The sequence below is a fragment of the Strix aluco genome, chromosome 12 (assembly GCF_031877795.1).
Source record: "Strix aluco isolate bStrAlu1 chromosome 12, bStrAlu1.hap1, whole genome shotgun sequence".
NCBI classification, from domain to species: domain Eukaryota; kingdom Metazoa; phylum Chordata; class Aves; order Strigiformes; family Strigidae; genus Strix; species Strix aluco.
In genome coordinates, this window is record NC_133942.1 from 3,874,970 (window position 1) to 3,899,630 (window position 24,661).

A 24,661-nucleotide genomic window follows, 5' to 3' on the forward strand; every position below is an offset into this window, starting at 1 on the left:
AGGCAAGGACTTGCCCTTCTCCTATGGGGAGGAGATGCCCTAACCCCACTCACGATCCTCAGCAGCGCCGCAGCCCAGCCTGCAGGGCAGGGCTGGGAGGGTGGGGGTCACACCAAGCCCAAAGCATCCCAACCCAGCCCCAGAAAAACAACAAAACAAACACAACTGACCACAGAAAAAGAGTCACAGCAGCCTCTGAGTATATTTTTTTTTTTTGGTTGCATTTCATATATTATCCAGTTTCACATTCTCATAGGATCAGCAATTATATAGCAACTTACTCTCAAATCTTTTAATACAAGCGAGACAGCCATGGTCGCATAATACTTAAAGCACTTCAATACCAAGCAAAAAGATGCTAAAACAAAAATTGCACAATTTCTTGTTTACTATGCCTGACTGAATCATTGTTACAGAAGACAACCCTTCTCTTTCAAGCTTTTAACTAAACCTTAACTTATCTTACAGGATTACAATTTCTCTTTAATAATAATAATAATTAATTGCACACAACACACAAGAAATTCTTTATGATGCATAAATATTTCCTTATTACACATGGTACAAAAATACTCGTACTTTTTTTTTTTGTTCGGTATTCCCATAAGGATGGCTGATTATTTGGCAGGACTGGATGCTCTCCAATCAGAAGGATGTGGAAACAAAAAAAAGAGGTTAGATATTTTACAGTCGTTCTATATATAGTCTGAAGAAGAAGAAAAAAAATAATATTAACCCTGACTTTAAAACCGGAGAAGAATGGATGAGAACAGAAACCCAGTGCATCGTACTTGGAAAAAAAAAAAAAACAGCAAACCATTTTTCAAATTTTTCTGGTTGTACTGGGAAGGGGAGGGCAGAGGTGGGAGAAGGGGTGAGACAAGGACAGTTAGTATTTCTCAAAGCCAAGTCTTCACCGAAGCAAGATGAAAACCTTGATGGATCAATCCATTGGGCCAAGACCTGTTGCTAACGGTTACACAAACGCTAGAACAAACAAACTTACATTCACACATACACAAGTTAAGTGTTTTAATTCATGCCAGAAAACATGCAAAACCCATTGCCTTTCATTTCCTTCAGCCGAGCCTCCGGGGCAGGGCAAGCCCAGGGAAGCCCGGGACCAAGACCCCCCGGCTGGGTTTCGGCACAGCTGGACAGCAAAGCTCAGTCGGGGAGGATGTCCTGGGGATGGAGGGAGGGACGGAGGGATGGACGGAGGGATGGACGAGTGGAGGCAGCCCACGGCCTGTAGCGAGGGGCCGCAGCGGCTTCACAGTCCGGGGAGGGGGAAACACGCAGGGGGTGGGTGCCTTGTCTGCTGGCCGCAAACCAAACCAAGAGGAGTCGGAGCGATCATCCCTGGCACATCCCTCCGCGGAGAGGCCGGGAGGAGGAACACAAGCTGAGGAGAGACGCTGCAGGAGAGGAGCGGCAGTGAGCGGGGCTGGCTGGATCCACTTCCCAAACAGCACCCGCAGCCCCTTCCCCACCCCAGGGCTTGGTGGGTCTCCCTGCTCCCACCAAGGTGGATTCGGCCCCATCACCCATCCATGTCACCCAACTGCATCCTTGGGTGGATGCAGGGGGCTGAGCCCGAGCTTCCATCCCTCCTCCCCAAGGACCCAGCTCCGAGAGTGATTAATTACTTACTAACAAACTAACAAAACTGACGAGACTTCCATCCTTGCTGAGTAGCTTCAGAGGGAGGATACCAGCGCATCTGGAAAAGAAAGCCACACCAGAGGTCCATGATCCAGGGTTATTTCAACCAGAGCCCAAACCTTCAGCTCCTTCAGGCAAGGTCCACTGAGTAAAGATGTCTCCAGCATGGGAAAGGAGGCTCCAGGGTGAGCCCTAAACACTGTTCAAGTAGCATCCCAACCTGGGGCTGCACCTTGCTGGCACTAACCCACATGTCAGCCCCACAGTGGCCAGCTCTGCTGGCTCATGCAAGGACAGGCTCTGGGCTCTGGGACCCAGCCAGGCCCTCCTTTAAGGAGCACAGCAGGATCCCACACATCTAAGAAGGAAGCTAGCACCCCATTTCAGAGCTTGCCTCAACATCTCAAGTACTTTCTGCCTATTGGCATAACCAGAACACAGCCCCCAAATTCACACTCGTGCCTGTCCCAGCTCACTACAACACCAGTCAAGCTAGGAAAGCTCCTCACCACCAAGCTATCTATGACGTTTACCACTGCAGAAGTGTGCGCGAGGAGGGGCTGTTCCCCCCCAGCATGCTCCCATTCCCCCACACACCCCAAGTTTACATCTTTCCCCCTATTAAGGCTCAGGCAGGGCAGAGGAGGCTCACTTAGGGCATGCAGCACCCCAAGGTGGTGGCCACTCTGCCCTCAGCCAGCAAAAGGAGGCATCTCAAGAGCACATATTTAAACCAGACAACCTCTACATGACACACATGGGGTAAGAACTGGCTCATCCACCACGGAAGAGACCCATTAAGTTTTCTAAGCCACAACCCAGCCATCAGAAGAGGCTCCAGGCAAATCACATCATGGGAAGAACTTGATAGAGCTGCAAACCAGCAAAACTTGAGGGCTTCCCTCGCAGGTCACCGCTGCCACATCTACTGTTCAGGCATGCTCCTTGCCAAGGAGGGACTGCTGCATGGGGACCCAATGAGCAGACATGGGAACAGTGCCTGAACAGACACCTTCCAGCCTGTCAGTAGACACAGCAAGCTGGCAACATCCAGTAGAATAGCATCAGACATCCAGATGCTCCCATTTGGTCTGCAAGACTGGTATGTCAGACTGAGCTGAGTTACCAGCTTCGTGCCCAAGAACAGTGGGAGATGAGCCTGTGCACTTGACTGAGCACAGATCCAGCAGCAGGAACAGCTCACAGAGCTCAGTCCTGCTGCTGTTTGCAAAGGGAGGTGAAACACAACGGCTATCCCCACTCTCCTCCCTCCCCAGCTGGTGGGAGGAGAGCACAGCCTCAGTAAGGACAGGCATCAAGAGCAGCAGGTATGTTCAGGGCTCCGGATACCAGCAGAACAGTGGACTTTAAGATGGGTAGAAGAGGCAGAAAACCCCTTAGATCCAGCGTGACCTGTTCCCCTTGCCAGACCATCCTGGCACGGTTGTCCCCTTGCCTGAACAAGTCTGACTAGACGCTCCCCTTCCAAGCACATGGACAACTCTAGGGCTAGAGGAAATAAACAGTATTCCCAGACCAGCTCCAAGCCCCATGCGTGTCTCTGTCCCACTAAGAGGGACCCTTGGTTGAGAACAGGCAGACTTTCTTGAATCAAGGTCCCAAGTCAGTTGGGCAAAGGAAAAGTTGCAGCCACAGCCAAAGCATCTGGTTTGGCAGAGGCTTTACAGCTCATCTAACCCCTCCGTGGCTGTGTCCTGCAAGGGCAATCCTGCCAGCCTCTAACAGGGCTCTTGCCAGAGTCAGGTCTCCCCTGCAGGCTGCAAGCATGCAAGAGACATCAAGAAAGCCACTCTAGATTGAGATGAGAGCTGGCAACAAGGGGGAAACAGGAGCTGACTATTTCCTAACTACCTATCAGGCAGCACACTGCCCAACTGATGCCCTGGATGACACGTGCAATGCGAGTCTTGCTGCAAAGTTACCCAGGAGTGGAGATGTAGACCTGTGTCCCCAACCCCAGCTGCAAGAGACCTCCAGAAGCTGCACACAGGTCTTCAGAAGAGACAGAGCTGAAGACCAGGACACCCAGAGCCTCAGTGACAGCCCTTGGATTACTCTCCAAGCTAGGCACATCCTCAGTGGGTCCCTTCAAACCCTACCCACTTTACCCCCGTAAGAAGCAGAAGTCTGACACCCAATGGAGGTGTAAAGCCAGAGGCTTTGCATTCAATCCTTCATGCAGAGACATGCAGCAAACTGCCAAGACCTTGACACAGCTGCGTCATTTCAGGAGCTGGAGGGGACAATAAGCACGTGCCTCCCAGAAAGCACAACTGCCTGTGATAGCCGAGTCCTCCCTCCACCAGCACAAGGGCTGCAATGCCAGTAACTGAACAGCCCCAGGCATGAGCTCAGGGACCTCAAGTACCTCTTGTGATGGCTTCTACAGGGAGAAGCCCTACAAGAGTTTGCAGAGGTTCTGTCCTAGCAGGATCTTCTTCTCATCAGCTCAGATCTGCTGGATCCCAGGCTCCTGTTCAGGCACCAGCACCACACTTGAAGTAGCTGTAGCCAGGTTGGTCTCCTGGGCTGGTCAGACTCCTTGCCAGACACCTTCACAAGGCAAGTAGGTGCCACCAAGTCAGCTCCCAGCTGGCCCCATAGCTTGCTCCATGACACAGCAGCCAGCTGTATCCCAGTCAGTCCAGCCTTGGGCAGAGGGAATCGAAGGTGTGGACACTACCAAGACCCTCCCTCCCCATTGAGGGGTCCCATCTAGTGCCACGATCAAAGGGCTTAGTGCCACATACACAATGCCATCACTTCTCAGTTGGCCTGTGAAAGGGACCCAGCTCAGCTGCATCCTTGCTCCCCAGCCTGAGGCCACCACACTGCTCTGGGGCTCAGTTATCTCCTTGCACTGACACAGGCCATGGAAGGCTCCCAGCCTGGTGCAGGCAGTGGCATCACGGACACCTTATAGTGCCACCACAGCAGCTGCCAGTGCAAGGACGGGGGTTACTTGTGTCCTAGGCCCTGTCACCGGGAGGTGCTTGCTCAGCAGAGCTACATCTCAGCAGCCAGCAGTCCTCCCTGGCCAGCGTCTCCCACTCCAGCACCCCTCCCCTCGACAGCTGGAAGTAGTTTCCTCCTGCCCAGCAGCAACAGGAAACTCCCCCTGCGTTCACAAGGCTGTGAGTGCTTAACCCCAAGAGCTGCCTCCATCCCACACGGGGCTCACCCAAGCAGCACAGCTGTATGTGAGCAGGCACAGCATCTGTGCACATGCAAGATGGCCATCCTTCACCCTGCCCCCCAAGCCTGGTGGCTCTTTATCCCCTCCTCAGAGGGTCTGAGCCAGCTTCTGCCCCACATGCACACCCCACCCCAAGCCTGGCCAGAGCCTCCAGCACCTCCAGTTTCAACAGAAATCCTGCTTTTGTCACAAAACACACACTGTTCATAGCTCTGGCACTAATAAACCTCCACTTCTGATGGACCACCTCTCCTTGCCTTCCTGCTGTGGGTCTCCGATGCTCATACATGCCAACCCAAGCAGCCTGACTCACAGCGGCCCCACCTGCCAGTAGCACAGCCCTGCAGCCGGCGGGGCTCAGCCTGGAGGCTCCTGCTGATGCGATGATCCTGGGTACAAGCCAAGGCTCTGACATGCTGGCAGGGTGAGCAAATGACCTGCCAGATCTTTCAGCCCACAGAAAGATTAAGGGCTTGATGGCATGAGACAAGAACACCCCCTTACTAGGAGGGATGGTTCTGAAACCAGCAGAAAGCACTGGAAGAACCAGACCAGAGGCAGCAGCTAGCCAAGAGGACATGCTCTTTAGGACAGTGGCACCTGCCAAGGCAGTTTTCTCTTCACATCCCTCAAAGTGTCTCAGGCACCTTGTTTTGCCAGGGAGTAGAGAGGCTCCCGGAGCCATCTGGAAAAGTAGACCAGCACCGCAAGAGACTGTAGGGTTGTCCCAAGAGGACTGCAACCTGGCAGGCCAAGCCAGAGCACTTCCCTGTTGGGAGCAAATTTCTTCAAGGGCTTTTGGAAGATCCATCATCTCTCGAAATACTACATCTGTCAAGGAGGAAGCTGAGAAAGAGTGAATTGAGACATCCAACACTGGGCAAAGAAAGCAGAGCAAGGGAGGCTTTTACTGGAAGAGATGCAGTTGTTTCTGGAGCTGCATTAGCTCACAGTTGGAAAGGAGTCTGGCCACACCACTGCAAACATCTCCTGCTCACCAGCCCGTAGGGATGAGACAGACACCACCAGCCAACCTCATGCTGCCACATTCAACATCTGTCCCAGAAAACAGCTGGAGAAGAGAAATATGTGTCTCTGCCTGCCACCTTCCAGAGACCAGGTGAAAGATCCAGAAGTGAAGAGCCTCTCCCTTGCTGCAGCACAAGACCAGCACTATCTAAAAATCACAAAGCAATGATAAACGGGGCAGATAAACACCTCATCAGAACTTCACTCTCCTTGTCAAGTCCTCCACTGTCTCTCCCAGTTACCCTCAGAATTTAAGTTTCCAATCTTGCCTACTATCTCCTTCAGCAGGAAAAAGAAGAAGGGAGGACTGAATACACAGATCCATCCTCAAGCCACCTTTAGCTCCTCCAATGGACTGCTTTTCCTTCTCAGTTCCTTCTAGGGCTGCTTATCTTTGCTCTGCAGTTAGCCCCAGCATCCTGTGGAGCTCAGGACTTTCCCTACAACTGGCACGGACCCAGCCACCTCCCCAGGTACCAGAAAGGCTCCCTGTGCAGACAGGAACAGAGCACTCCACTGTCCTCCTGGGAGCTGGTAGGACCCCAACCAACACATCCAAGAGCTGCATCTAGTTACCAGCTGCTGACATGCAGAGCAGCATCTTCAGTTGCACTGCTGAGATAGCCTCACCCCAGCAAGCCATGAGCACTTCATGGCCACTGCTTCCCCTAGGCTGCGGGTCACTGGGTGCAAGCCTTGGGCAGACTACTTTGGTGGCCAGCAAGAGCTGCTCTGCTCCAGCTGGAAACACAGCTGATGACAACATGACCCAGGGCAGGCAAGGACAGCCTGCAAAGGTGCACCCACAAGGCACCAACATCATCCATTAGTGCTCTCTGGACACATACTTCCAGCCTCAGCAGCAGGCACTTCACTCAAGCCACCCACTTCCAGGGTCCTTCAGGGGCTGGTTGAGGAGATGAGCATCCAAACACTTGCATGCTGCGTAAGACCCAAGCAGCTCAGCCCACCACCAAGGAAACCTTGCTGCAGTCGAATCAAGCACACACATCTCCCCAGGCAGCTATGGTGAGGGAGAGCTGGAGGATCAGCACCTCTTACACCATGTTGAGGACCATGCAGAAGACAGGCGCTGATCCACCCTGTTGCTTAGGAGTGTTTTAACAGGCATCCGTCCAATGCCCTGTACCCCTCTGTGCCTTGAGGCAGCTTATGCTACAGCTCACAGAGACGTACCCATCTCACAGACCGCAGCAAACAAGCATTTCTCCTTTTCCAAGAGTGGAAGTGAGCTGTGCTGCTTTCCTGTGGCTTGAGGTAGCCAAGGAGAGCTAGTACTGGCCTCAGGTCAGGAAGCCACTTCTGATGGCAGCTCAGTCCATTTCACTCACCAGGTGTGATTTAGCAAGAATGGCTGCTCAGCAGGTACCTGGAGGAGCTAAGAGCATCTCCCACCTGCTTTTCTCTGGTCAGGAGGAAATGGCTGGCTTGGGGAGAGCTTGCTCAGGGCCGCTTGGCCAGCTATGCCAGCACTAAGTCACTGGAGTTTAAGATGACACCATAACCATGAAGGTCTTGAGTGCTTCACACCTCTGGGAAGCGTGAAGATTGCCCAGACAAAAATAACCCTGGCAAGTCCCACACAACAGCCCCAACAAACAGGCAACAAGTTACTGGGCACAGAAAATCCATCACTCTCTGCAGCCTCCCATCCCAGGGAGGGTCTATCACAGCTTAAGTGCCACAACATGAAGTTCAGGAGATTTTGCAGATGGAACCGTGAAGTAAGTCCAGAGGTCAGTGGTACACAAAGGCAGGATCCCCATTGTCCAGCAGATCCACCACAGAGGCCATTGCTTGGTGCTCCAGGGCTCAGCCAGGCTGGTGGCACCCAGATGCACCCACCCAAACAGCAGCATCTCAACAAGAAGCAGTACTCAAGGAGCACAGCACCTGAGCCCATCACAGAATCATCTTGGTTGGAAAAGACCCTGAAGATCCTCCAGTCCAACCCTTAACCTCACTCTGACCGTTCCCAACTCCACCAGATCCCTCAGCGCTGGGTCAACCCAGAGAGACCCTTAGGAATGTCACCTGAAACATCCCAGCAGATCTTCCCCACACTGCCAGGTCTCTAGAGCCAGCACCAGATCACGGCCACTGGGATGCGCCCTATGTCCATCCGTAACAGCGGCCACCACTCAGCAGAACCAGCTTGCTCCTGGCTGAACTGGCGTTCAGGCAGCAAACAAGAGGGAAAGGTTTTTTTTTGAGCACTGACATCTCTTTCCATCAATGGGCTCTGCCTCAACTCAGTGCTGGGAAGCCTCAGGGTCCTGCTGGGTTCTTGTACCACCACATAGCCATGATCCAGGACTGCTCCTTCCACCCACCACTTGCTTGGACAGGTCCCAGTTTCAGGTGCCCACCTCCACCATCTCCTCAAAGCCTCCAGACAAGGCTGCTGCCAGCAGCAGCAACATGGATGCTCTGAGGGCACCTTGGGCATCCCACCCCCAAAAGGACTGGCATCTGTGAGTTTTCAGTCCATGAGCTTCTCCCTGCCTTGGAAGCATCTACCACAGTCTCCTGGGCTCTGGGTACACAACACATCAGCCTAGTATCCTACAAGGACCCTGTGGTAACCACCACAAGCCTCACCCATGTTCTTATGAAACAATCCTGTATCCAGCCCCTGCTTTCCAGGGCGAGTCCTGCCCATAGCAGAGTCCTGCCCATAGCAGAGTCCTGCCTGCAGGGGAGCTGCCACAGCAGGAAGCAACTCTTCTCAGAAGAGCTCCAGGAACACTGATAGTAGTGTCTCCTACTGCCCCCTCAGAGCCCGGCTTAGAGGCACTCCAAAACAAGTGGTTTCCCATCAGAGACGCAGTGCAGCCCGACTCCATCACACAGGCAATAGATTAAACTGGTCCAAGCAGAACAAGACAAGCTGTATCATTGTCTCTGTGCTTGTGTCAAGCTTCCCCCATCCTCCCAGGACACCAACTCTGCACATCTTTGCACCTCACAGTCTTCCAAGGGAAAAGGCAGCCCTGGGCCCCCATCTTTGCCTCTTTCCCCAACATCACTACCACAGAGGAAAAAAGTCTACCCAGAACCACTGCAAGGAGGAGCGAGCCAAGACTTGGTTCCTTCAGTTAGAGCTGGCCACAGCAACCATCCTCCCTGCCAACCAGTCCCAGGCCAGGCCATCTTCCCTCTTCCCAAGCTCCCAGTTTCCTACACCACTCCCACCTCTCCCAGGCTGCCAATTCCCATTGTTACAGCTCACAAGACTGTGTCCTGCCTGTGATTTCAGGTTGCAAGAGAGAAGCCAAGCTCCAGGTAGGAACTTGCTCCGTTTCCAGTAACTGGAGAGGAAAGAGGTGAGATTAGACCCATGATTAAGGGCAGGGTCTGTCCCGCTATGCAATTCTGTAACAAAGTGACCGGCAAGTGCTGTTGTCTAACGTGCCCACTAGAATTTAGTCGTGTGCTATCACTATCACGTCACTCACCTCCCCCACCGTGTGCCAGGAGTGAGGTCAAGGTGTATTTCTGGTTGCCCTCGAAGGGTCGTGGTTGGGGAGAAACCAGGTTTCTTTCACATCGAGCAGCAGGGTTGTCTATGCCCTGGCTCAACCAGGCTGCTCCCCTCCCACCAGCAGGACTTGGCTGAGCCTGGCTCAGCTGGTAGGAGCTGATGTAAGATGGTGCCATGCTGTGTGCGCCATGTCATGTGCTGCCGAGTTGGAGATGTGGGTTAGAAAGAAGGCCTGGTATCTCATTCCCCAGGCTCTGGTGGGTGGGTAGCGTGAGGCCCATGCACTGGGTTGCCAAGGAGATACGGGCTACAGAGATGGGCAGAAGCTTGCAAATCCCATGGTGCACCTTGGAGGAGAGATGGTTACCTTACCAGTCTTTCCAGACGTGGCTGCCATCATGCTTAACACTTCTAGGAATGGAGCTGTAGAACAGCCACTCCACTAGCTGCAATAAGGCATCACTAGGGCGTCCCATCTCCAGGGACAGCTCTGAGCTTCAGGGCTAGCCTGCGCTGGCATCATGGCTGGAGTTCACTAGGGACATCAAAGGAGGGATTTGAGAGAGGGTGGGAGGGAGGGAAGGCACATGGGACAATCTTAAAGTCAGGGGAGTCCCCCACAGGTAGAGGCTCTTAGCAGTGCAGGGTCACAGTCACATCCACAGCAGCCTGGTGCCTGCTGGGAACATCACCACGGCACGGCGGCTCGGCAGCGCCAGGAGCAGCAGCCATCAGTCTCATCTGTGAGCAGCTTACCAACGGCTCCCAGCGTGCGAGCCAAGGCCAGGCCAGTCTCACACCATCTCCTGCCCCTCGTCACTGCTGCCAGCCCTCTGGGCAGCTCTTCAGGAGGTTGCATAGGTGCATCACAGAGGGCAGCCACCTCCTCTCCCGCTCGCTTACCAGACTTGAACACAGAGCTGCGAGAGGACGAGCACTTCAGGTTTAAATCTTGTGACGAGCTCAGTTCAGCTACAGCCTCCAACTTCAAGCCTGCTTCAGGACTGATTGCTACAGAGCTGCTACAGCTCTGGCCATCCCCATGAACATCCTCCAGCACACACCAGTCTTGGGAGAAAGACCTGCAGCTGTCCTGGAGAATAACCCATGTGCCCACCACCCCACCAGCAAGGCAAACCAGCCCCTACCAGTGAGAGCAGAGGGCTTAGCACACCAAGACTAAGGTTACAGCTTTTAGCCCAGTTTGTGAGCAAAAATCATCTCACTGACTCACTCCACCCTGCCTCGGCTCTGCAAGGAAGAGGGCTCCAACCTAGAGACCAGGCAGCTCAGAGCTGCCAGCCTGTGTAATGTTTAACCTCATAAAACTTTATTGGTAACATATACTGTGCCAGAATGTCTCCCTACGAGGTCACTACCAGCTCAAGCTCAACACAGCAAGGAGCAGCTGTAACTGCTCGGCCAGCCCAGCTGCTCTTTAGAAGAGAGCTGGGTCTGGCCACGGGCCTCGAGGGGCTACACTGGCTCCCTAAGGCTTAGGGGCATGCCACCACTTATGGACCTCCTTGGGCAGGAAGTCCTACCTATACAGGGCACTCCCTGGAGTCTCAGGGTCATTCTTCAGGCCAGAAGACCTCTTTGAAAGCTAGTAGCTTGCCAACTGGAGGGCAGGAACTAAGACCCCAGAGGGAAAAAGATCTGGCTGAAGGCCTCCTTGATCCCCTCCACTTTAGGAGAGCAGCATTTTTCCTCCCCCAGTGTGCACCACGAAGTTTTGGTGTCCAACACTTACACTCAGGGTCCCCATACAGTCACTGATGATCATCCTTGAAGGAACTGCAGTAATGGTTTCACCTCCCCTCAACCACCTCAGCCAGGCCAGAGGGGTTTTTTTCTGGTCCTCCCTGCCAGGGGCAATTCAACTGGCAACAGCCTTTGGCTCCACCACCCTACACACAAGGGGCAGGGCAAGGGACACATCTGCTCTCCTGGGTTACCCAGAAACAGAGCACACTCCCGTAGTTGTGGGCACCATCAATAACTTCCAGAGAACACCAGCAAGCACAACCCTCCCAGTGAAGGACCAGCCCAGCTCTAGAGGCCCTTGGAAGAACAAGCCAGTGCCTGGTCCTGCCCTGGGCCCCACGTACTTCTTGCCTACCATGCAGGAGCTTCGGCCCTGCTCACCTGTAGAAGGGCAAAAGCAGCAGAGGCCTGCAGGTGTGTGAGGGGCAGGACAGGCAAGTCTACACAGGCCAGGAGCTTCATCCCCTCCGCTGCCTCCATACTGCATCTGGGAAACATGCTTTCAGGAAGCAAGAGGATGCCAGAGGGCCAACTGAGCTGACCATCAGACAGGTGGACAAGGTGAGGGGACATAGCTCTTCTTCCTCTCAGTTTAAACAGGGAAGAGTGGAACTAAACACCATTCTTGGCAGGGCAGAGAGCAGAGGTTAAGCCCCAATGCTCCGAGATCTAAGCCCAGAGTCCCACTGCCCTAGTCCCCCAGGGCACTACTACAGTAACAGAGATGGAAGCGGGTAGAGCACAGCTGGCTGGTAACACCAAGCAGGGCAGGGACAGGGGCTCCAGCTTCTCCTGTACAAGTGCTCCAAACCAAGCACCTTAACCTGGAATTATGACACTACTCTGTTTTGGCTTTCCCTTTGCATTTCCATGGTCTCAGGGACTTCATGCTCAGCGGGGTTGTTGGTCTCAGTACACTAAAGCATTCTCGTTTCAGACCAGTACAGGCAGCTGGTTGCACCACCACCAGCATTTCCAGAGGCTCGTGACCCCCTCTAGCCTGCATCCAGGGTGGCTAAAATACCACTGTCCCATCAGAGCTCCTTGCTGTAGCAAGGCTCTGGTCCTGCAGGAGATGAGTGATATCCTTCTCCAGCTTCAAAAGGATTTGAGTCACTTAGCCCAAGGGGGACCCAGCTGAGCCCCTCAGCTTTAGCACCAAGCTAAGCCTATTGCCTTCACTGTGATTTCAGGGAAGAAATTTCATAGCTATTTTACTTCCTGGCAGGTAGCATTTCCTCCCAGCAGTCCCACAACACAGTTCTCTGGCCACAGGGACCAGCAAAGCCAGCCAGAAGTTGAGCCCTGACTTTCTCCCACCTGCCTGCCTCTTGCAGGGTCAGAAATCATCGCCCAGCTCTGACTGCTCTCAGCCACAGAGACATCTCCCCTGCGGTTTGCTCAGGGCTGGGCGCCCTCCATGCACTTCAGCCAGGAGGAGGCTTTGCCCAACAGCCAAGGTGCAGAGGCCAGGGTCAAACCAGCCAAGCAGAGACCCACAAGAGCAACACTGGGGCAGGGGAGAGAGGAGAGCCCGGTTCCTGGCACAGGGAGCGACTCACCTGAGCGTGAAGAGCAGCAGCTGCAGCGGCAGCCGCTGGGTACGTGAAGGCGGCGTGGGGGATGGCAGGGGTGAGCTCCGTGGTGTACAGTGGGTAGGGAGCCCATGCTTCTGGGGATGCTGGAATAAGAGCTGCTCCAGTCAGGTCATCTAGACAGGAGGGGACAAGGTGACAGCATCTCAGTAACTGGTCCCAACAGCCTGCTTCAGGGACAGGCTCTGGATTTCCAACCCCAAACTAAAGCTTTGCACTGCCACCTCAGTGAGGTATAAAATATAGCACCCCTGCAGCATCTCTGGCCAGCTGCTCCTCTGGCCTCCCAGCCTCACCAAGAGAGGCCAGGAACATGCTCTATCCCTGCTCGGTGCCTCACCCAGGCTTTGGGCAGGCTAGTTCACACACACAGCACAGGGCTGGTGCCACGGGATGGCAGGACAGAAGACAGGGCTCTCAGCACCACGTTACAGCCTGCCCAGCAAGCCTCAGCGAGGCTGCTCCCCCCACCAGGCTACGCTGAGGCTGCATGGCACAGGACTCATCCTTTCTGCTTCACACCTAGGGATGGTTTAAAGGACTTATGGTATCACTAGAGCTACCAAAACCAGCTCTGCTCTCCCAACACTTCTACTGTTGGCCACAAGCCTTACCATACGGCTGTTGTTCTCCTGCACCCATAACATGCTGGCCTTCCTGCACAAGGCAGACTTTAGCCACAGCATATGTGGGCATGGTTTCCTTTCCACCCTGGCAGCATTCACAGGGTTGGGCATCTCCCAGGTTGGACCAGCCACAACCTCAAAGTCCCTCCCAGCATACTCACAGGGGTCCCGTGCAATGAAGTGTGCGCCCAAGGCAGGGTGGATATTCGTGGGGTTTGGCGTGGCCATCAGCTTGCTCTTGGCCATCTTTGTGTTGGCTTTAGCAAACTCTAACCGCAAAGTCTGGGGGTTCTCTGGGTCGAAGCGGATGCCCTGTCACAGAAAAAAGCACAGGAATCTCTCAGAGGTAAGGTTTCCAGTCCAAGCACAGGCTGTATGTGTTCATGGAGCAAAGCCCAACTGGAGAACCAAGGCCATCACGCTGCAGTCACATGCCCAGATTTTTGTCACCTCACTGCAACGCTCAGGCTCCCACATGATTGTATTTCTATGTTTAGCTGGCTTAGGACTACTGCTTCCAACATGAGGGACACAGTTTTGCTCCTTACATGCAGTTCACCAACCAGCATAGCAGTGGCTACCAACACTGGTCAAGAAAGCTGTGTCTGCTGGAGCTGGGATAGCTCCCATCTGTGCTGCTGCTACAGCTACTGCCAGCCTGGGCAGAGACACTAGCACATGCCCCAGTGCCCAGGGCAAGGGCTACAGCAGAGCAGAACCAGATCAGCGTGTCTTGCCACCTAGATCCCACTAACTTCTGCAGGCCCACACGGGATGGAGATTGTTTTGGGTGTGTCTGCCACGTTGACCATCCTCAAGTCTTTCTTGAGCTGCAGCAGTTTGGAAACGCTGTGAGTGCGCTCAAGAGCCTGCAGCGGACAGCCTTGGCCCTACCAGGAAACAGCAGCATGGGAAGGCTGGTCTCCTTCCTTCCCAAAGAAAGTACCTTCTGGCTGCAGAGGTCCTGGCAGGCCAGAGTCCAGGACAAGGACCTGCTCTGCTGAACTGCCACACACTTTTCATCAGGGCATTTGGTAAGTGAGGCTTTAACAAGGCCACTAGCACCAAGCAAGTCCTACAGCCACATGACAGAGCAGCTTTGCAATGACCCTGCTTCACTGCCCACGTACCCTGGTGAGTTCAACCTAGAGCCTCAAAAAAATGATGCTAAACACAAGTTGAGCTCCACATGCCTCATTAAAGCATTACAGGGTGTCAGCTGGGTATTGCCCTATGCCTGTATAGGCCTGGGAACCACCTATGCCCCCAACACCTCTCCTCATCTGTTTGCTAAGGGTTGGTTCCGCAGAGAAGACCTGCCTGCTTCAGGCACTCCAAGCCAAGCTCAAGACAAGCTAGGATGAGCCCCCACCTCAGTGCAGACAGCAGGAAGAAAAGGCTAGCTCTGGCCACACATTGACACACATAGTCCACGCTCAGTTGAGTGAAGTGGAGGATCTCTCAGTCCAACTCTTCCCCATATGGGGAAAGCACTTAGTGGATAAGGAACAGGATTCACCACATGTATCCTGTTACAAGAGGCCAACTGTTGAGTAATGAGGTGTGTGCCAACTTCAGAGAAGTAGCTTTTCTTTTCCTGCACCCTCAGAGCAGTCTTCAGTGGTCAGAAGCTACACCTACACTAAACGTGAGACAGTTTGCATTCATTTTCTCAGGGTGATGTCAGCCTTAAACAGCTCTCCTGCTTCCCTGGTGGGATGTCACAGGACCAGTTTCCATACTCGAGGGCACAGCTGAGACACCCTGACCCTTCCTATGCTATGGACAAGCCAAGCATCACTACCCTACAGCTCCAGGTCTAGCTACAGAGGGCATATGGAGCCCAGCCCTCCCCAAGGCCTCCCAGCACATCAAGTACTCACATTCAAGGCGTTCTTTGCTGCTTCAGCGCCAGCCCGGCTGTCAAAGGTCACAAAACCAACTGGCTAAAAGAAATAAAGCCAATTTCAGTTTGGAAGCCTCTTCCAGCTCCTCAGACTACCCTGCCACTCCCTCTGCCCCAGAGAACTTACAGCAAGCAGCAGACCATTTACAGCTGCAGAGGGTCTTCAAGCAGAGCTTGAAGGGTCTTAGGTCATTGGCCCAAGATTCCTGCTCTGTCTCTGCTGCCACCACACCAAAATGCTTTGGCATTCCTACCCATGGGGGCACTGCTCACCCTGGTAGTCCCCAGCAAGGGTATCCCTTGCCCACAAAGGGGAACTACTGCTTTGATTAGGATGGGACTGGGGAAGGTTTCTGGCAGCAGAGGATTTGAGGCTGAAGCATCAGGTCTCACCCAGCCCATATGGCCCCGGGCAGCAATAAGAGATACACGCTGAGAGCTTGGGGCCATCAGGACTGTGGGGGTGAGCAGAGCCCAGCTGTACAGGTGGTGCTGAACACAGACAATTCTTTACAGAGTGAAATGGTATCTGTCCCCCCCTCCCCTCTCAGAATGTCTGGTTATCTAGCAAAAGCCAAAAATACCCAAGCTGGAAGGAGGTACCTGCTTTGAAGTTAGCTTGATCAGTGACCCTTCATAACCCTGCAGAAGGGAAGAAAGCAAGTCAGTGTCAGGTTCCTGAAGGAGCAGAGCTACAACCAAGACGTGACGTGACAGCTCCAGGAGCTCCTATAGCACCAAACCCTCCACAAAGCAGGGTTTGCAGCAGGAGTAGGTACATTAACATTTCTCTTCTTTCCCACCAAAAGAGAAGACTGGGACTAAGGGCAGAGCAGGTATCTTAGCTAGTCTATTCCAGCCCTTTGGGAAGAAATCCCATTTTCTAGCTCTTCATCAAGCTATTAAGATGAGCATCCTGCCTGGCTGGTGCCTAGAGAGCACAGAGCACCCTGTGCTAGAAGGGTGCAAGCAAAGGAACCCCACTTCCCCCAGGGTCAGCCTATGTGGTGATCTAGTGAAAGATGGACAGTTAGGGGATCAGGACACATCCTCGAGGAAGGGCTGGTCCAGTTCGGCAGCAGGGCTGACCAAGGAGCCTCCATCAAGCTTGGAGACAGTGTGATTTCAAGAGCAGCTCCAGGGGGTTTACCCGGCTGAGCACAAGCCATGGGATACCATGCTGGTTTCACACCAGGTTCCCCAAGCTTTCACAGAAGGCCTACATTCCCACTTCATCCTTGATTCCCCTGACAGAGATCTTTGCTGCAAGGTTGGCCACAAGACAACATCTTTCCCACCAAAGACCAGATTTGAAGACCTTCTTACCTTGAATGGCCGGAAGAGTAGGTAGAGCTCTCTGGGCTTGATATCCACAGGAAGGCCGCTGACAAACAGCGTCCGTACCTAGGAGAAAGGTCAACGAGGTCTACTGAAAGGAGATGCTTAGTACCAAAGCAGGACTACAGAGCAGCACAGTTCAGAAGCTAGGTGCAATAAGAGTAGGACACCTTGCAGGCACTAACCCTTCCCTACATTAGAGGAGCATTGTCCAGGATAAAATACACCCAGTCCTTTCCTCCCTGCCACAAGGGATTTAGACCTTTACAAAAATCCAGTCTCTAGAAGAATAGTCTGGGTTTATTAGGGCATGGACACCAGCCCCACAGTCTGACTGGACCTTGATGTCTAAAACTTGAAGAGACTGCCAGAAGACCATCCACTGACAAAAGCACTAACACAGAGTTTGACATACATCAAAGGTCCAGAAGAAACCAGTACAAAACCCAGTTGTCTCTCTAGCTCTTCCTACAGATCATACACCAGATCTCCTTTCCTTAGCCTGTCCTGGCACTTTACTTCAGCCGCTGATTCAAAGATATCCCTCAGTTTTGAGAAATACCTCACTGCTATACTTCTGCAAAAGCCCCGGAACATCATTTGGAGGATGATTTTTTTGGGTCCATCCCAGTTCCTTCACCAACACACATCAGAACCTTCAGAAACTGCTCCCAAACCAGCTCTTACAGTGTTTATTCTGTTGTGCCCAGCCAAAAGCCAGCTGTGCTGCACCAAGTCCATGTGGGCTGCTGTTCTTTCCAAGCTGCAGAAGTCACGTACCAAGTCCAAATGCACTCAGCAGGCATAAGCAAAAATACAGTACCAGAGGAAGATTTCAGTATCGTATGTTGAAATTATCTATAATAGTTCACATGAATAGCCAGGAAGAAGAAACAGTGCTGAAGGCTCATGGCCTTGCTCAACAGTCAGGCCATCATGGCCACCTTCTCCCTGCACTGAAAGACATTGGCCAGCAGCCTATTTCCATAGGAAGAAGCATGATGAAGCTGCCGAGACTTCTTGTAAATCAACACAGCAGAGTTCACCAAGACACTAGTCACCATTGACAAGGACCAGGAGACCACAAGCACAGCTCAGCCAGCACCAACAGATAGGCGAGGGAGGACAGAAGACCACAAGAACGAGGTGGAGCTCTGCGTTCCTCGCTTTTCACTGCATGGGGATGCCACCCACTGAGCCAGTCCCAAACAAGCCACAAGGTCATGGGACAGCACTGACACCCAAATGCTCAGAACATCACCAAACCAATGACACCAGATGCTTCTGAGCTGCAAAACATGCAGCAGGACCAGGAGCCAGATCCCATCTTCTGGCCTGTTTCTAGTCTGGAGTGACCCGATTACATTTGCAGTGCAGAAGCACTCTGTCCCCACATCTTAGTTTTTGCTCAGCTGTTTCCCCTTCCCCAGACAAAGTGGGTTGTATCTTGTTAAACCTTGTTTGCCACCAAAGTGAGCATCACACCCTTGCCCTTCTCCTGAGCTGGAGAGAGTGGCCACCTGAAAACACAGGAGCATACACCAGAGCCTCTGCACTCTGTGGGCAGCCAGATTCAGACTCCTCCAAGCATGGAAGTTCCTCCTGTTTACAGGAGAAAACACATACCTCCTTGAGCTCCTGTGCCCAAGGCAGTCCTGCCAGGGCAGAGAGATACCCTTCATATCAGCCTTAGTGGGCTGCTACCACCCCCCATTAGCATGCAGAGCCCTCCTCCAGTCTGGCATCTCTCAAGACTGCTGCAGAACACAACCACTGAGCATCCTTCCCATCCCCTCCCCTGATCCCCCGGTATGGATGGCCCTACTACACACCCCAGCTTTTGCTTTGCCCTGCCTAGGGAAGCAGAGTGCTATCTGGAGCACTTCAGAAACACTTTCCATGCCCAGGCTCGGTCCTGCATCTCCCCACCCAGCCCCTCATTTGATGCTTCAATGCATCACTCCAGGGCCACCTCATGCCCAGACAGAGCAGGCAGTGGCACCGTCTCCCGGCTCGCTGGCTGCCTTGAAGACTTCGGCGCTTGCGCTCCAGCATGAGCTGCATGAAGCACATGCCGTGCATTCCCAGAAGACATACGGCCATCTCTTGCAGGGGAGGACTGTGCAGAGTGTGGTGGCACATGTGCCTCAGCCATGTGAAAGCACCATCCCTTTTCAATATTTCAGGATCTGAGTGTGCTCAGACCCCAGAATGGATGTTTCTTCCAAGCAGATAGAAATCTGCATCCCTGTTGGGTCTCTAAATGGTCCCATGATGCGTCGCTCAGTAAGTCCTTGCGACAGGCGTGACAGAATGGAAGATGCGCAGTTGCTCAGGGAAGGGGAAGTCAGATACTCAGAGCCCTTACAACAGCCTGAACAGAGCAACGCAGGTGCCTAGGAAAGCTCTTTGTCAGAGGTAACAAGCTCCTAATGCCAGCCCCATAAGTTGCTGTCAAGGACAGGAGCAAGATTCTCTCACAGGCCAAAAGCTTCCCTTGGCCTCCAGGTCCAGTCTGTCACCACACGCGGCATTGGGAAGTGGATCCCAGCCAACTCACAGCACTCACCAAGGGCTGGCATTGCCCCAGAGAAAGCCTGGGTAATCCCAAATGCCACCAGCTAACATCTTCAAACAAGGTTTCCCCAAGGGTCTCAAGACAGACTAAGGAAGGTCCCTGCTCAGAAGAGCTTGTTAGAAGCAACGAGACCAAGCAGTTGGTTTTCTGAGATCTGTGCAGTTCAGCACATCCATAGATGATCTAGAAAAGGGTAAGGGGACAGTGAGATCAAGTTATTCAGGGAAGGGAGGGTGAGGCTGGTGAGAGACCTGAGCAATACATTTGAGGGACAGAGTGAGGGAGATCGCTTCTGAGACCAGATGTAGATATGGGATCAGCAGCAATTGGAAACCAAAGGAGATCTGGGTTGTCCCACAGGAGAAAAGCAGGAGGCTACTTGGTAGGCCAAGCACTGTGGGCAGCCCTGGTCCAGCCGCCTCCTCCTGCTCCCAAGAAGAGGAAGCTGTAGATGATGGCAACAGGCTCTGGAAAAGCCCCTTCCAGTGGATTAACTGAACTGGGACTTCCCAGTCACCCGTTTGCAGCTCAAGTCCTAGCGGCCTCTCAAACCCCACAGGACCACCCAGGGCTGATGAATCCAGGCTTCCAGCCCTTGCACACACATGACAAGACAGGGTAGGCTTCTGCTTAAATATATCTGCCCTGCTTCAGCTCCCTGCCACCAAACACCAGATCCATGTAGATATTCAATCTCCTCACCAGAGCAGCTGGAAAAGCCACAGGACAAAAAAAGAAAAACATCTATCCAGGGCTAGATCAGGAACTGCCTGGGCTAAACTGCATGTTCAGCAGGAGCTCAGAGAAGACACAGCAGCAGCAGATCTCCAGGAATACCTTGTTCTTATGCTCGCTCCTAGCCACTTGACATGAGATACCAGGTGAGAGCAACCCCATCTCACCCAGGACAACTGACCTTGACTGGGAACACACGGAGAGAAGCGGGGCAGTGGGGCAGGGAGCAGCTCTCACCAAGGACAGCCCAGCGGGGTCACGCTGATGGAGGACCTGCAGAAAACATGTTCCCTTCCCCATCCCTGCCCCCTCTGGGGATGTCCCCTGTCCAAACACCCAGCAGAGATGGAGGAGAGCCATGGAAAAGAGGATTTGTGCCAGGAGGGACAAGACCATCTAGGCCATCTCTTTGAGAGGGAGGATCCCAGCATAGCTTCCCACATAGAAGGAGAGAAGGACAAGGACAAACCCATGAAGTGCTCAAGTCCTCGGTGGCTCTAAAGCAGTCCTTACCAGCTCTGTCTCCCAGAAGAGGCACACACCTAGTGTGAGCACAGCCAGGTACTTAGCACCAAGGCTTTAAAGAAGCCAAGCAGCAACACCTGCCTCTTCCTACCACACCTCCAGCACTGCCAGGTGGTCAACATAGGTCTTGCAACATCCACATCTCCTGGCCATTTCTGCTTTTAAATAAGAGCTCTTGAAAGGAAGACCCAAGCGGAGCCAGACACTGCCCTGCAGCCCAGCAAGGGTCAAGTTATGTCTGAAATATTAGATGCAAAGGTACGAATACCCACCTTCAGTGAGGCTGCTCTAGAGCTGGGCTTTTGTTAAGAGACTGTTCCAAATCCTCCCAGAAACCAGCAAGGCTGACCATTCCCTTCTGCAAGATCAGCCCTTTAGCTGTGTTATCCACAGCCCTGCTTTTGCACAGCTGTGGCCACTCCAGCCCCTGGGGCCACAGTCCCAGCACCTAGAGCACACAAGGCTTTACCACCAGCAGTTAGACATCAGAGGACAGCAACAGCAGGAGCATGCTCTAGTGTCTCACCCACACCGTGCCACCCCCTCTCTCCAGGAAGCCACCCCGAGCTACATGCCTTTTTTTCCTGGAGACAAGCCATCTCCCACTTGTTCACACCAAGTAGCCCACCAAGCCTTCTTTCTAAGCCACCAGCAGAAGGGAGCCCCGCATCATCCTGCTGAGGACAGGGACGAGCTCTGCCGCAGCATCCCAAAGGCAGTCCCTGCTCCAGGCAGCCACCCTCAGGTCCCAGCAGCTCAGGCACATGGGCTACAGCTCTTCCCATGGGAGAGCATCCCAGGGGTGCCTCTCAGGCAGCCGGGGCCACCAGCAGAGCCGCAGCAGGGATACAGAGCCTTGGCCCCGGCCACCGCGATGTGGCTAGGGCCACTTGACGCGAGGCCGCTGGAATGCAGCGAGGCTGCTGGCTGCCCTGGGAGCCGGGACTTATAAGGCACGGCAGCGAAAGGCAGGGAAGCAGGCTTGCAAAACAGGGCTGCAGGGAGGGAATCGCTTGGGAGCCCAGCCACAGGGCTTAAAAACAGGACAGCACTCTCATCTTGCTGCCCCATATGGGACATGGGGCTGTCGGGTTCCTGCCACTGCACCGGGTGGACCCAGCCCTAGGCAATTTTGCTCCTCAGCACATCAAACTCCCAGGAAACATAGGGGAGGGGAAAACTAGGGATGAGAGATGGCTGGTCTGTGCTAGGGAGAGCTCAGCAGGGAAGCAGGGCAGCCTCAACACCATGGAGCGTGGCTCCCAAGGGGAAGGGGCTTGCTAACAGGGTCCTTCACCACTCCATGCCTCAGTTTCCCCCCCCCACCAGGAGGGCTCAATAGCACAGACACTACAAGAGCTGGCTGCCTGCTTGCACTTCCAGCAGTGGCAGAGCTCTGATGTCCTCAGGCAGCTCATGGGGCTGGCAGGCAGGGTAGCACTGAGCCCCAGTGCAGGATCAGACCAGGAGCTGCTCCAGCCAGGAAGCCCAGAGCAGCCACAGGTGCACGGGGCATCCCCCTCACACGTGAAAGATGTTCCCCGATCCCCAGAGGGGAAAGAGGGCCTTAAACCTCCCCCAGCACGTGAAGCTATTAGGGCTTCAGGCATTTCCCTCTGAAACCAGCCTTTTGCATGAAAGGCACCCAAGGATCAACATCCTGCTTACCCAGAGGGAAGGAAGGCAGGCTGACCACAAGCAAGCCCAAGTGCACAAGCATTTTGTCCCCAAGGCTGGGGTGTTTCACATGTGACGCTGCTTATAGCTGGACCAGCCCCTCCCCGACATTGCTCTTCCCCAAGTCAGGCAGGGGGATGTCAACGGAGCTCAGCCACCCCTGTGGTCAGGGCAGGAAGGCATGAGAGAGAGGGGGAAGCAAGGAGAGGCACCAGCCCCTGCCTGGGGGAGCAGGAAGCACATGGGAGCCGATAAGTCCAGGCACAACGGGGCAGCACCCAAGAATAGTCCACAGCCCCAGCAGAGGAAGCGCTGCTGGTGCAGCTCTGCAATGAAGACCCCCCCTGCTCCCTGCCTGTCCCCTGTGTCTCTGCAGGATCTCAGAAAAGGATGGCACCCAGGTGGGCTTGGGCCACAGCAGAGGTGCAGAGCTGTTGAAAGATTGCAACTCTCGAGAGATTACTGTCCCAACGGGGCCATTCCCCAGCTCAGGGAGATGCTGGTTGAGCATCCTGAGGATGCCATCGCAGCCTTCCACCGTGCCAAGAGGTCTGCAGAGCTAGAGAAGACACACACAAGTATCACAGCGCATGTACAGAAGGATGCTCACATCCACGGTTGCACTACCCAGCCCGCTGCTCCAGAGACCCAGCAGCACATCTGCCACCCTCTGATGTTTAGGGACCTACAGGGACCTTTCGCCACTGGCTGGAGCCATGGACCTTACCCACAGGGACAGCTCTCACACTGGATGAATCTGCTGCTGACCAGCTCCTCCTGCCCACACCCAGGCATTTGTTCTCCTGGCAGGAGACACAGAGATGAGACAAGTTCCTGCCAGCCTCTGCCCTGAGCAGAGGACATTAGTCTGGATGCAGGATCCTCACAAGGTAGGTTCTCATGTCCTCAGGTCCTTAAGCAAGTACATCTGTGTCTGCTTTGCCCCACCACAAGGCAGTTCCTGAGCACTTTTCAGTCCTATGCCTCCTCTGCCCACAGAGCCAGGACACACCCAGAGAGGCACATGGATCTCTTCTTAAATCAACCCGATTCGGGGCAGCACACTAATGGCCACGCCACAGCCCCATGGAGCATCCCTGGTATCTCCACAACCCAACAAGCAGCAAGTTGTCCACAAAACCCAAGTGATGGTGAGCTGAAAGTTCGCAGCAGTTCTCCACTGTTGACAGCAGTTATTGGAGGGTCACCCCAATCACAGGGAGACCTCTGAGGACACCAGTAGGATGACAAGCACTCACAGGACTAAGCCACCATTGCATCAGTCCAGCTCTTGGCAAGACAGGGCCACTAGGCACTGGGGAGGGGCTGTGCTACCCAAAAATGGACCAGAAATGCCAACCCTAACCAGCGTCTGCACCACAGGGCACTCTCCCCACAAGACCCCAGGCAGGCACCCAGCCCATACAATATAGAGGGCAAGGCAGAGGTAAGGCCACAAGCCCAGGAGAGCCTGGGGAGCAGGGCAGAGGGCGTAGCAGGAATGGATACGACACACAGCCCAAGCTTTAAGGCCCCCCACTAGAAACATGTCCCAGCCAGCTCCCTACTGCAAGCAGGGGAACCCCGGGAGGTGAAGTTTCCTTCCCTCCTCCAGTACCTCCCGGAGGAGCTGGGTGCTTTCTCCAAGGCCACAGTTTGCTCTGCACTTCAAGCCACTACTATAGGTCACCCAGGGGAGTCACACTTTCAGATCAACACTGGCCTCCTGCCCTTGAGAGCAGACAGGAGGGACACACATCCCCAGGCCAACATCTTCTGACACAACCACGTACCAAGACCTGACCCCACACTAATGCAAGAACCCATCACAACATCCTTTGCAGCACAGGAGGGAATGTACCATCCCAAACTAGGAGGTGCAACAGTTCTGTAGCCTCTCCTGGGCTATGCAGCAGGGCTGGAGATCCTCTGCATGGGTAGGACTGCCCTAGTGGGTCCTCAGGTGTCCAGCAACCACAGCCTGCAGCCAGGCAAGCTCGGGCTCAGTGATCAAGGAGATCAATGGGCAAGGCCAGCACACGCAGTCCCATGCAACTGTCCTCTAGAGAAACCCACCCCAGCAGCCACTGGCTGGAGGCAGGATCTCATACCTCTGCTCTGCCACTCTGCCCTACCACAGGATAACAACCGGCCAGTCGGGCTCAAGACTGTTCCTTCACACAGGGCACGCAGCAGAGGTCAGTATCTTGTCCTTGCTTGCGGGACAGTGTGCAGGAGATGATGTTCACTAGACAGATGGACAGAGCAAACCTCAGCACCATCCCTGCTCCCATCTCCAAGCAAGAGCCAGTGGGTGAGCCCTGGAGCCAAAGAAAGCCTCCCCACCCCAGACACACCAAGAAGAGCCCAGACCTTGTGTAAGCCTTGAGCTCCACACTCACCTGCCATCCAGCCATCATCTGAAGCATCCCAACACCCTTCGCTGTTGGGCTGAACTAAGGAGGGCAGCAGGCCCTGGGACAGGCAGCCTCTCAACC

General features: G+C 54.1%; 1 protein-coding gene across 2 annotated transcripts in view; it reads right to left on the minus strand.

Annotated features, from left to right (window-relative positions):
• Positions 1–177: 177 nt before the first annotated feature.
• The window catches only part of RBPMS2 (RNA binding protein, mRNA processing factor 2), a 29,908-nt gene continuing 5,424 nt past the window's right edge, over positions 178–24,661 (minus strand). Inside the window, exons 2-9 of one of the 2 annotated variants that reach the window (XR_012624818.1) lie at positions 16,637–16,714; positions 15,914–15,952; positions 15,288–15,350; positions 13,566–13,716; positions 12,746–12,894; positions 9,789–9,951; positions 1,654–1,723; positions 178–1,418 (exon numbers count right to left, since the gene is read on the minus strand). Coding sequence is in view for 1 of the 2 variants with exons in the window: in XM_074837207.1 (XP_074693308.1) it covers positions 1,661–1,723; positions 12,746–12,894; positions 13,566–13,716; positions 15,288–15,350; positions 15,914–15,952; positions 16,637–16,714 (543 nt within the window). In the remaining variant the exon portion in view is untranslated. The remainder of the gene's footprint in view (positions 1,419–1,653; positions 1,724–9,788; positions 9,952–12,745; positions 12,895–13,565; positions 13,717–15,287; positions 15,351–15,913; positions 15,953–16,636; positions 16,715–24,661) is intronic. The other variant, XM_074837207.1, reaches the window with a different exon arrangement.